This window comes from Argentina silus (genome assembly GCF_951799395.1).
Source record: "Argentina silus genome assembly, chromosome: 13".
NCBI lineage: Eukaryota > Metazoa > Chordata > Actinopteri > Argentiniformes > Argentinidae > Argentina > Argentina silus.
The window spans coordinates 9,376,443-9,390,082 of record NC_139667.1 but is presented as its reverse complement, the minus strand read 5'-3'; the positions used below and the strand labels follow the sequence as shown (position 1 = coordinate 9,390,082).

Here is a 13,640-nt window from a genome sequence, read left to right as displayed (position 1 = left end):
CACACCACCTATTTTATTCTCTTCAACACTGAAGTCTACCATCACAACACCACCTATTTTATTCTCTTCAGCATTGAAGTCTACCATCACAACACCACCTATTTTATTCTCTTCACTACTGAAGTCTACCATCACAACACCACCTATTTTATTCTCTTCACTACTGAAGTCTACCATCACAACACCACCTATTTTATTCTCTTCACTACTGAAGTCTACCATCACAACACCACTTATTTTATTCTCTTCACTACTGAAGTCTACCATCACAACACCACTTATTTTATTCTCTTCACTACTGAAGTCTACCATCACAACAATGTTCTTCCAATCAGGTGTTCAAGCGCTGATCATCACGTGACCCCTCACCTGGCAACCACAATTGCTACAACAAACCCAGAGGATGACTGGAGCGTCATAGTTCATTAGCCAGCTAGAAACTCCAGCAAGACAAATACGTCTAAATATCATTTATATATGAAAAGAACATGGTAAAACAGACCATCCAGATCTTTGCCCGTGTTAAACCCACAAAGAAAAACACATCGGTGAGTGCGTTGTGGTACTGCGTGTGCAAGGAGGTGCATGTTTGAGTGACAGCGAGCTAACAACGTAGCTACTGTTATTGAAGTTGCATGATAGGTACTGCAAAGCCAGCTAATTTACTCTCTTTGGCTAAGCAACTTTATTTCACAGCTTGTTAGCGATGGATTAGGCTACTTTAAGGAATGTTAAGCTACACGTTAATGCATGCAATTCAATGAATTTAGAGCCAGCTAGCTATGCAGACTACATTTGTTTGGTCATCCATGCTTATCAATGCCTCATCATGCTAGCTGATGTTGATGTCATTATGGATGCTGGTATTAGTGACAGGGGTAACCTACGATTTGGCCCTATTAATAACAACCTGGTATACTCCTTAAAGATAAACTTGAAATGTAGTAAAGTAGTAGACTTGATCAAGGCACCTTGGTCTGCCCTTAATTGCCCCAGGGCGGCTGCAGTGTAGCTGACCCTGTGCTCTGAACTGTCTGTGGATGTGTGTAAGGGTTGGGCTATACCCACATTTTCTTAGTCATAATATTACTTTAGAAAATATCACGATATATTGTAATATTCTCCATTGCTGTATGGTGGAGACCTGCCAGCGTGAGCACAATTAGTGAACTTCAGTGCATAGAGTGTATGGGTGATGTTAATAGTCTGGTGAAGCAAAGGGACATGTTTTCAACACTAGATGTGCTTTGTCTTGCAGAAAGTGGGACACTGCACTTAAAAAAAAAAAAAAAAAAAAAACTGCAGGAATTGCGTGATGCAATCATGTCATCATGGACCAGAATCTCAAAGGAATGTTTTCAACATCTTCAAAGAATTAAGGCTGTTTTGAGAGCAAGGGGATGCCCTACCCAGTATTAGTATAGTGTTCCTAATAAAGTGTTCAGTGAGTGTAGGTCTATGCATTGGGGCTCCAGCGGTGTAAGCTGTTACCTCATCAAGGGCTAACATGTGCCCTGTCCTCCACAGTGTGCACTTCACTAGTCTCAACCTCAAGCAAAAATGAACACTGCCCAAATCCCTTCTCTTCAAGATGCACCATCCAATACAGTTTTTATTGTTCAGGCATGGCATTGAATGGAAGAATTAGGCCTAGGCTGCATAGAGGGGTTTAGTGGCACTTTAGCAGGTTGGACAGTTGTTACTGGAACTAGCAGACAGAGAGAGTCCCTGACCTGTTTGAGTTCTTCCGATGTCTGTCTTTCTTAGATCCACCAGAGCAGTGGTGGTTAAAGCACAATCCAATAATTTAGGCTTTATCTTTCTGGGACTCCAGGGACATGAGATTGCATCAGTGTCCATCTGAAACATATGCCGGGACATATGTTAGCGCTCAAAACAACAGCTAAGGGGGGGGGGGGGGGGGGTGTTCAACATTGCCTCGCCAAGCTCAGTTTTTGACCATGTCTATTAGTTTCGTTAACTTGCGTAACTGCTGTCCTGTCTTTCCATTTTTGGCCTTAAGCTTCATTGAGGCTACCACTTGTGACCACAGCACTATGTTGACGCAACCTCACAGTATTTTGGGCCAAGGAGGAGAGACTGGATCTACCCTTTTACCCTAGGCTTTACAATTGCACACTAAATACCATTTAAGGTTGCCACATACTCCCAGCGCACACACTAGACATAGCCTACATGACCATATAGGTCACAAGCCTACACGTCACCCATCGTGTGTGTGTGTTTGTGTGTGTGCGTGCAAATCTGTGTGTATGTGTGGACGAGTCCGAGCATCTAGTCTAGGCTAATTACTTCTGAAATAGTGGCCTGTTACATTTCAGATCCAAATATAGTTGGCTGTATGTATGGCCACAAGACCTCTCAATATCCCGAAGAAGGTCTAGCCTATGTTGACAAGCCTTGTCTCCCTCTCCCTTCCAGGTGTATTCTGTGGACAATGAGGAACATACAGGCTCTTGTTTAGAGTTTCTGTTGCCCAAAGACCTGGCTGATGGCTTCATTAACAACAAGAAGGAGAGTTACAAGTTCAGGTGAGCATCTGACATCTACATCCATCATTGGATTACTGAATTAAAGTTATCATCTACCTTCAATGTGTGATAGAGTTGCATTCACCTGGCTTATTGTTCCCAGGCTGTGGAAGTCAGTTGATGTCATTTGCCATTTGCAAGGCGAATTTGATAATAACCAAAATTATTACCAATAAACACTACTACATTTTTTAAAATTTGTTCAGTCTCTGGTTGGTCTTGTAGCTCTAGTATGAAGGGAAGGGGGGAGATATCCAATTAAAATCAGGAGAGGCAGGCTATTTTAAGCCCTCTGTCCAATTTTGTAAAGGAACAGAGAGTCTTCGCCAACATACTGCTCAATTCCCATTATATACGTAATCAGAGAGCTGCAACATCTGTTTCAGTCTGGCAGTGAGGGCAGCAGTCCTTATATCCACTGGGCAGGACCCATGCCACGCTTCCAAGCCCTAAATTCACAGTTTTGGAGTTAGCAGTGGACATCCAGAGCCCTCAATCACAGGACCTTTTAATAGAATGCAGAGGTTGCCTTGTGCCCTCCTGGAAATAAAATCCCACATTTAAAAGCATCAGGGGCGTATCCTTGTTAGACCTTTCCCATCTTTCCTTGGACATCATTTGCTAGGGTGGGTCTGACTTTGAGGATAGAATGAGAACCCTAGTGGAGGGTTTGTCTACTTGAAAAATGAATTAAAGGAGCTACTAGTTGTGCTATCATTCAGTACTAACTTGTTGATTAGGAGGACCTCTCCTCCATCCTTTCATGGTGGAGTGCTAGCTAATTCCTTAATTTTCACCCTTACTTCCAGATTCCAAGAGGTGTTTGATCAAACAGTTAAACAAGAGGACATTTTTGAAGCCATTGCCAAGCCAGTCGCAGACAGGTGAGTTCATTATAGGCTATAGCTTGTTGTTGGATTTGTATGGTTAAAAAATATAGGCCTAGAGGGAATAAATTAGATTATTTATTTGTCATTTTAAAATACAGTTTATGCTATTGTGCATATCTGGCAATGATATGCTGGAAGGCAAGTAATGCCATGAATACGCAATTTGCAATTTTAGAACAATTATCTTGTTGCTGACCAATTTCCAAAATCGGCATGGAAACGGCATGAAATCCTCAGGATAAGGATGTCCTTACTTTGTACTTCCCAGACGTTCTCCAGACGCCTCTTTGATGCCCAGTGAAAAGTCTGACGATTTGTGCAGTGTGGCCAGTACTATCCTCTGTTGATTGTCCAACACAGTTGCGCTTTCAATCTCACGTTGCACAATTTGCGCTCCAGCAGTACACTACGCACAGCATTCTCTCCAGCGACCAGGCTACAATGACCATTTTGTAAATTAAGGCGGCCTTCATACAGCACAATTTGACTATTTTTTTTATCCCACATATACCCCTCTGAACCCTATAAAAAAATAAACAATTGATCCAGTTCAGCCACCAATGCGCAAGGTAGCCTTGCTATATTTTTTCACTTGTGGAGGTAAAATGTATGCACAGTAGCCTTCCATAATGGCATAGGCGGCATGTACCCCATGACATCCTCAGATTTCCACCTCTGACAGCCTCCTCTGTATATAACCAATATCTATATACACCATATATATATATATGTATATACACCAAACACAGCGCTCGTGATCTATAGGCTTCTGTTGAATGCTGTGGCCAGGACTGGACCACACAGACTGTGCCAGGCATGTTGACAGGAAACCCGCCGTGCAGACGGTAAGCTGAGCTAGGGCAAAGATGGAAATGAAGAGAGAATGTGATTTTTTGCTTGTTATCGACGGCCAAACCACTAAGTGGGAGAGCTGGCAGGCGGGGTGGCACACGCTGCAATCATGTGCATGTGAGAAGCTTCTCACCACAATGCAGAGTGGGTATCCTCCCAGAGGCTCATCAAGGTTTTGTTGTACTGTTGCTCTCTAATTCATTCTTGGTCACCCCTCCACATTAAACTCACAGTAAACTCATTTTCTGGTGCTCTTCAGTTGCACTTTACAAGTGGCAAAAATCTTATTTGCCATTATCACCGTGGGAACATCTCCTACCAAGCAGTACAGTGAGGTAGGAGGTTGATGGAGAGGACAGCCATCACACCTTTCAGCTATAGGGCATTCTCCAATGTGTCCTTCCCAAGACCATCATGGAGAAATCAAATAGCAGTCTCTGAAACAGTACTTAGTCCTACAGCAAAAACTTTGGGAAATCTGCTTAAAAAATATTAAAAAACCAACTCATTGTTTCTCATTGAAGTCCTCAACCCCACCCATCTTGCGGAATAGCAATGCCTATAATTACAGAGACCAAGGATAGGGACAGAGTGGCAAGGAGGTTGTGTTGCCACACCCTTTTCTCAAGGGACAAAGCACTGAGAATAATGTAATCGGTTTTTTTGGATGCTTCATAGGAAATGGACTGTCCACAGAGAGGGGGGGAAGGTTTGGAATGCCAATTCTATCTATATCTGAAATACAACAGTGTCATCGCTACTGGCTCCCATAGAGGTACGCATAAATCAAGAGCGAGGTGGCACTGCAACCGCTAGTCCTCTGCATCTGCTTCTTGGCCCTACTCTCCTAACTGGGGTTGGGCTGAGTTGACCCTGACCCTAACCCCCCCAATTGATTCACCTACAACACTTCACTAGGTTTTGACTGTGGAATTGTTTCGCTGCACAGCTCAGACCAACTTCCCAACAGACTGTCTATTTCTGCCAAAGCTCATAAAACCCATCAGATTACTCATTGATTCACAATCCGTAATTTCACGCACATGATCATTCTGATCTCTTTTGGGTGTCCTTCTACTTTGGGGAATGTCTGTGTTGTTTGTTTTTGTCATTTTAGTTTGTCTTAGCACTCTTTGCCATTACTTGAGGATACATGAAAAATGAGAGGGACAAAATATAAATGTTTGCTGAAAGACCATAGCAATTGTTCCTGGATGATCCCACAGCTAACACTAATGACCTTTCTAGACTATCATATGGCACTACCTCATTAGGTTGTTTTCTTTTACCAAGAAGGTCTTGTTTGGGACATCGGGCAAGTTGACACTAATCTATCCATTATGTTCTACTTACAGAATCTCGTAATCCCTTCCAGTACAGAGCTGTAAAGGATATCAGAGCCATTTCAATTGTCATTTAAGTAGGATTTCTAATGATATTTGTTTAAAGCTCATGGTGTCTCGTCAAACTTGGCTCGACTTAGGGACTCTCACATGGTGTCTGAGAGAATTTTACCCTTGCCCTAAGGTTAGGCTAATTTAGGGTTTGCTCCCAAAGGGAAAACTGCAAAGAGGGCATTTACTTGGAATTTCCTGTGATAAAATGTTGGTCATGTTTTTGTTATCAGAACTAGGTTCTTCCTTTCCCTTCACTCACTCTCTCCCCTGCTCGATTGGTTGTCTTTCTCCCTTCCATTCTGGTCTTAATTCCACATCTTAGTCATAATAGGGCTATTTGTGGAATCCACAAGTGCTTTGCATTATCTTCAGTATCAAGACACATTTAAACATCATGTGAGACATCTGGAGTGGCTTAGGACTCAGATGTCTTTGACCTAACTCAGACGGAGCCTTAGTTGTTTGTGTATTTGGTTACCCTCCCCAATGGACCTCTTAACTGTGTTCCCATTGGATTGGCAGACGTGAGACATCGACTTATGAGGACAAACAGTCATCATCATATCAAACCGTTTGGAGACTGGCTTCCTTCGCTGTTTTTTGGTCCGGATGTGACTTTGAGGTGTGTGTGGGGGGGGGGGGGGCAGTCTAGCCATGAGCAGTCTCTCCCCATTGTCAGATATTTCCTAGTCTGCTGTCTAGGGTTTTTGGATGCCCATTTACAGATTGCTGATGGAATGTTCTGAATTACAGAGGGGTTTAACCTTTTAAACCGACTCTCACCAGTGGCTAAATTGAAGAGGTGAGTAACACAATGTTACTGTTATTCTCCCACTGGTGATGAATGGAAGTTCAAAGGATGGTTTGCCTTCAAAAACATTGATTTGACATATTCGGTATGATCGCCAACTTACGGATGTTGAAACAAAGGTACCTGTTAATTAAGATAGTTGACTTAGAATCAGGCATTTCTTCAGCTCTTGTGTTTAATTGCATTTTCTAGGTTTTGTTTAGGTTGTCTCATTCTGAGCCATGGCACACTAGTCTAGTGTGAAGGAGACAGCGTTAACTTAAATGTGTGATTTTAAGCCCCAAAACATTGTTTTCAGCTTTATATGGATAGACATTCATGTTTTCCTCAAACTCCCATTGCAGGAAGGTCTAGTCAGGGATCACAGAGAATAAGAATCAGCAGTTGGATCATCACATCTATAAGTCTATGCAAACAGACCCCTATCTTTTACTTTGCTTTTCCACATCAAGTATGCGGTAATATCTGTCAAGTTGTTGTAAAAGTCAGTGCCCAAGATAGAGCAGCGATCCTTTGTAGTTCATCCAAAAACAGCCTGCATTTGAACGCCAATCGTCATCTTTACCGAGCTGTAACCCAAACCATGCACCCCCATCCACCACAGCATTTACAGTAAACCAGTAGTAATGGCAGTAATGATTAAAGACCCGGCTTTAGAAGAAGGAGAAGTAAGGGATGGCCACGTGCCCTGAAAGCAGTTCTGCCAATCTCCAAGAAGACTGAGGTGTAAACAGGAACTAGCTTTGGGAAACGCCCAGACTTAAGTGGTCAGGTCAAAGCCGCATCATTAGTCCTGATGTTACAACACAGAGCCAGTTTCTGTCCCCCTTTGCCTGACATGAATCACACTGAGAGTGAAGTGGCTGCCCAATGGCAGTCTAAACCTAAGCTAAAGAGTCTAAAACCGACCATTCTCATGTTATTTGTAATATGGACTGACCGATGATATCCTTTTCTTTTTTCACACAGGGTATGGCAATGTGTACAGAAGGGAAGCCCTGCACACCGCCTTCAAATAAGGGGCTGAATGTTCCATTAGAATTGGCTTGAGACTTATTATTTAGAAATATAGTTTACACTTTAATGATACGTGCAAAATACAGTATCTTGATATTGTGTTCCCTTACATTAGCCTCCTAGAGAGGACTGAATGTCTGCTCACCTTTGATCATGTCAACCCACACACACCCCTCCGCTTCTCCAAATGATTTACATCAATCTTATTGGATGTTTCACATATTTCACTCATACAGGTTAGGTCCCCTCAACACGGTTTTCATGGCAACGCACTGCACGTTAGGTGGCCAGTTCAGTGCCCAACTAAAACACACTTTCAACCAGCTCTACTCAGTCTCACTGAGTTGAAGTCCTTTCCTTCACTCACCCAACATTCCTTTTCAAGGGCAGATGTCTGTCGCCATAACAGCTTGGTGCAGTCGTCTTTTCCTGCGGATTTACAGTTTAAGGTCAATTCAGTCAAATTTGGGAATTTTGGGATGTGAGTTGGGTCAGTCTTTCGGGATTCGGAGTGTGTGTGGGTCCCTCCCTTTCCGCCGCTTATGGTGTGCCTTTTGCTGTAAGTCGCTTTGGATGAAGGCGTCTGCTAAATGCTAAAAATGTAATGTGAAATGTGCCTGAGAATGGTGAGGTGGGGGAAAGCATGTGAGGAATGTAGGAACAGTTTCACCTAAATCATCTTTATTTGGCCTAACCCATCACTTCCATCACAACTTGCCGTTACCTTGCAATTAGTTGTTAACCAGATAGAAGCAAGTAACCAGAATACATTTTACTCTCCATTACACGACAGCAGCAACACTCTTCCATATCATATTTAAATCCACCACATGACTGTATAGTTAAACCATTGTACAGGTAGTTGCAACATCTTATAAAGCTACTGGTTGGAAAATGTGTCTGTGTCTCTCAGCTGCTTGTTAATATCTCCCTGCAGAGACCATATCACATTGTACATTTCACATTTGACCATATCACATTTGACCATATCACATTTGACCATATCACATTTGACCATATCACATTTGATATACTGTAGGCTACTGAAGCATGCCTAACGACAGTTCTGGTTTTGTCTGCAGTGTTCTGGGGGGATACAACGGTACCATCTTTGCCTATGGCCAGACGGGCAGTGGGAAGACTTTCACCATCACAGGAGGGGCAGAGCGGTACAGTGACCGGGGCATCATCCCCCGCACCCTCTCTTACCTCTATCACCACTTCAGCCAGGTCAGTCTCACTCTCTTACCTCCATCACCACTTCAGCCAGGTCAGTCTCACTCTCTTACCTCCGTCACCACTTCAGCCAGGTCAGTCTCCCTCTCTTACCTCCGTCACCACCTCAGCCAGGTCAGTCTCACTCTCTTACCTCCATCACCACTTCAGCCAGGTCAGTCTCACTCTCTTACCTCCGTCACCACCTCAGCCAGGTCAGTCTCACTCTCTTACCTCCATCACCACTTCAGCCAGGTCAGTCTCACTCTCTTACCTCCGTCACCACTTCAGCCAGGTCAGTCTCACTCTCTTACCTCCGTCACCACCTCAGCCAGGTCAGTCTCACCCTCTCTTACCTCCATCACCACTTCAGCCAGGTCAGTCTCACCCTCTCTTACCTCCATCACCACTTCAGCCAGGTCAGTCTCACTCTCTTACCTCCGTCACCACCTCAGCCAGGTCAGTCTCACTCTCTTACCTCCATCACCACTTCAGCCAGGTCAGTCTCACTCTCTTACCTCCGTCACCACTTCAGCCAGGTCAGTCTCCCTCTCTCTTACCTCCATCACCACTTCAGCCAGGTCAGTCTCACTCTCTTACCTCCGTCACCACCTCAGCCAGGTCAGTCTCACTCTCTTACCTCCATCACCACTTCAGCCAGGTCAGTCTCACTCTCTTACCTCCGTCACCACTTCAGCCAGGTCAGTCTCACTCTCTTATCTCTATTTTCTATTGTCACTTTATTTTGCTGCTGTTTTTTGTGATGTAAGCTGCTGTAGCGCCTTAATTTCCCCTCTGGGATCAAGTATCTGTCTGTCTGTCTGTCTGTCTGTCTGTCTGTCTGTCTGTCTGTCTGTCTGTCTGTCTGTCTGTCTGTCTACCTCTATCAACACCTCAGCAGGTCAGTCACAGAATAGGTTGTGCTGTCTAGTCTTAGTGAATTCTGCGCATGCATGTGAAACACAGTATGTTCAATGCAGTGCATTACACAACAAATTCACAAGTGTGGGGGCCAAGTTTAGTCCAAAGTACCTACCCACAAGAGGCAAAACACCTCTGAGCTTTGTTGAGTGCCTGTGTTTTGTTGAAAAAAACAAAACAAATTAAATCTCTGAAAAATATATTGTGTAGTAGGTAATGGATATCATTTTTGATTGTCCACAGGACAGCAGTATGGTGTACACCACTCACATCTCATACCTGGAGATCTATAACGAGGTGGGCTACGACTTACTGGATCCCCGGCACGAGGCGTCTCGCCTGGAGGACTTACCGTCAGTATTACCCTCACCCTCTCTTCTGCTCTCTCCTTTAACTTAGACTACATTGCACAGAATGTTCATCTGAGGTGTATACTGTGCATCTCTATACATTCTATTCTGGTATCTCTGTCTTTTTACTAGTCCAGGAAAGTTGCATGTTAGAATTTATTTTTTTAATATCCCTCAAACCATTTTTTTTATTTTTATATAAATGTATGTAACCCGATGGTCATTTACACCTACTTGTTGGCTCTGAATCCTATATCAGTATGGTAACTTTTAGTCTCAGGCTGAATTCTATATCAGTATGGTAGCTTCTAGTGTGTCAGGCTGACCCAGAGCCTCTGAGTGGTGAAATATGGAGACTGGACCTCAGTATTAACATTGCTTTACTAACGGTCACCTGACAAATGGCTGTCTGTGACAGTGACACGAATAGATGTGCTTCTCCTGATAATCACTCAAACCACAGGAGGTGAGTTGTCATCTTCCCCTGCCTGTGGGCTGGCATTTATTCATAGTTGGTTGCCACTTCTGTCTGTGGCTTCTCGCAAGTAGCTTTAGCCATAATTATCTTTCTCTCTTGTGTTCTTTCTCTTATCGCTGTTCTCTCTCCTCCTATCTTCCATCTTTTCTTTCTTTCACTCTCCTCACTATTCATTGTATTTGTTTTGGTGTGATGTGCACACATTATATGACAGTACGGCACAATGTGTGGTATTCTCTTTAACATTTAGGTACAGTGTTTTGGATAGTTTGTCTTTTTTATTTTTTTATTTTATTTTTTTAAATTTGCTTTACTTCTGTCCTGCCGACCTCTCTTACTCTCTCTCTGTCTTTCTCTAACCCTCCCTCCCTTTTCTCTATTTCACTCCTTAGCTCCCTGTCTCCCTCCCATCTTTTGTCCATGTCTGCCCCCCCCACCAGCTCAAGATTTAAAGAGCCGCAAATTACAGACACACACACACACACACACACACACACACACACACACACACACGTCAGTCAGCAGTAGGCCTATTATGCCAAACCCCCATCCCAAGTGGAGTCACAGTGTGAATTCGCAATGCAAACAAACCACTCTAAACTCAACTTTTAAATGTATCTTTTCAAGTTCCGTATCTGTATACAACACTCTAGCCCCCACACCCCCCCCAAACCAATGATAACCCTAGTCCTTTAATTTGGGTTGCATTGACGTTTTGAGGAGGCCATCCAGCCATTCCGTCTTTTTTCTTGTTTATTTACACTTCGAGGAAGCTGGGAGGTCAGAAACAAGGAAACTTAACATCAAGTGTATGGCTATCACAAAAGCCACAATGTCTGTCTTTTATAATGTGTCTTTTTGGTCAATGCTGCTGGCTATCAATTTACTCCACCATGCCTCTGGTTTTCTTGAGATGTTTGTTCCCTTTCATTCTCTATGAATCAGAGGAGTCACCAGGGTTTCAGTCATAACCCTAACCATAAGTGAAGGCTGGAAATTAATTAAAATGTGATTCATGAATGGAAAGAAAATGCTCAATGAAAATAATTGTCAATTTTCAATGATAGGCTGGTGGAGGTAGAAATTGGAGGACAGGCTCATTGTAATGCAAGGATGAGGAATGGTATCAAATGAGGAATGGTATCAAACACTGATTCCATTCCATGCATTAGAATGAGCTTGTCCTCCGATTTCTCCCTCCATCATCCCCTGGAGTAACATTTGCAGATAAGTTGGGGACTACTACCTAGACCTGGATCAATTACCTACATCAAATACTTGAGCTGTGCTTGATTTAGTTGGCCTGTCACAATGGAACCAGTAGAACAAAAAAAAAGATCAAGCAAACTCCAAGCTAAATCAAGCACACAGCAAATATTATTAAGTGTCTGACATACAGTATATCTTTGATCCAGATCTGCTTGGTATCAATCAAAATGACCCCACTGTTTTGTATCCTTCGACCTGTCAATTAGATATTTTCTGTGGGTGGCATGAGTGACATGGCCATGGCTTCTCAGAGCCCAGCTCCCCTTGCATCTGTCCAAGCTGTTTCTACTGCGTGTCACTTGATGTGGGCAATAAGTCATCCACTGTTTTCCAAAGTGAGCCTGTCTATTATCACATTCTAATCCCCCGGATAAAGCGTACGACGCAGGCCCTAGCCCACTGAGTAGCACATGTGCTTTGTTTGGATTTGAGGCTGGCCTAGCAGAAGGGGGAGTGGATGATGTAACATAATTCATTTTCTGAATGGCTTGAATGATGCAGTAGATTATTGTATTTTGACCACATACTGTCTGCAAAGTTTTTCTTAAATATCTTTTATCATTTGTAAAGTAGGACTAATGTCATGCTTGTGAAGTCAATGTCCATGTCTAAAGCAAACTTTTACTTTTTAGACTGTTTCTCAACTGTTCTTTGAAATGGCAAGTGGTGTATTGGTGTCTTATTGCTGTGGTTGCAATATTGTCCCCAGAAAGGTGACCATCATGGAAGACCCGGACCAGAACATTCACCTCAGGAACCTGTCACTCCAGCAATCAGCCAATGAGGAGGAGGCTCTGAACCTGCTCTTCCTGGGAGACACCAATCGCATGATTGCAGAGGTGAGGAGGGAGGGAGCAAGGGCTTGGAGGCTAGGTAGTCTTCAGCAATCCAAGAGTTTGTTCATAACCATCCACTCACAAATAAAGCTTTGTTAAGGCTTCCTTCTTTGGGACTGACTGCACTTGAAGCCTCCCTTATGCTCCAAGGAACCAAATACTCAACACTGATCAATGCCAGAGTTCTCAGTCCCAGTACTCATATTCCTTTAACAAAGTACATAGAACACTCTCTCCAGAGAACACTGTTTCCTCTTTCACTCTCTACTCTCATGTAGATAAAAGATGACACATCCATTCACACCACACTCAGAAGACCATTAGCTCATTCTCTTGGAGACTTGCCCCCCCCCCCCCCCCCCCCAAAAAAAAAAACAGTGTTTCCTTTCATCTGGTCCCCATTCTCCATCCCTTCTCCCTCACCTCTGGTCTTCCTCGAGTCTTGAGTGTAGCACAGCTGGTGGTCCTAGTAACTTGCCCTCACAGCAAGGCTATTGTTGAGTCAGGGGTCTTCTTGCATGGGGTTTCACCCAGACTCCTTGTTTTAGCCTCGCTGACTCATCCCGCACTCCATGTGTGGTCAATGTGTGGTCAGCGTTGGGTCAACATGTGGCTGCACGGAGGTCGTACAGGGTCGCCTGGTGGGTTTCAGTGAGTCATCCTTGCATGCTGCTGTTATAAGGAAATATGAAAGAGGGGATGACGGTGATCAAGAAAGAGGGAGAGGGAGAAAGTGAGTATGGAGGAGCGAGTGAAAGAGGACTTGTTGGTGACTACGTGGAAGAGGGAGGCTGGACAGAGAGAGAAGGGAGAGTGAATGAGGAAGAGTAGGTGAGAGAGAAAGGGAGAGGTACTTTCGTCAGCGGTGGGTAAATTCTATTCACCATTAAAACAGAAACGTGGTTGAGGTGTGTTTACTCTCCACTACATCCCAGGACATCAGGACCCCTCCATACAGGTGTTGTCATATATTATGGTTTACCTACAGTACTGTACCTGTTGTTAATGCTTGAGATAGAAGTTGATAACACCCTAGATCTAGGATCAGATTA

The 13,640-nt window shown here is 43.6% G+C and overlaps 1 protein-coding gene across 1 annotated transcript in view; it reads left to right on the top strand.

Moving 5' to 3' along the window:
- Positions 1–488: 488 nt before the first annotated feature.
- kif6 (kinesin family member 6) overlaps positions 489–13,640 on the top strand; it is a gene marked incomplete at its 5' end in the record, with an annotated part of 62,201 nt that continues 49,049 nt past the window's right edge. The window contains 6 exons of the mRNA XM_083682947.1: positions 489–548; positions 2,443–2,552; positions 3,362–3,436; positions 8,602–8,749; positions 9,899–10,012; positions 12,466–12,591. Of these exons, the coding sequence (XP_083539073.1) occupies positions 489–548; positions 2,443–2,552; positions 3,362–3,436; positions 8,602–8,749; positions 9,899–10,012; positions 12,466–12,591 (633 nt within the window). The remainder of the gene's footprint in view (positions 549–2,442; positions 2,553–3,361; positions 3,437–8,601; positions 8,750–9,898; positions 10,013–12,465; positions 12,592–13,640) is intronic.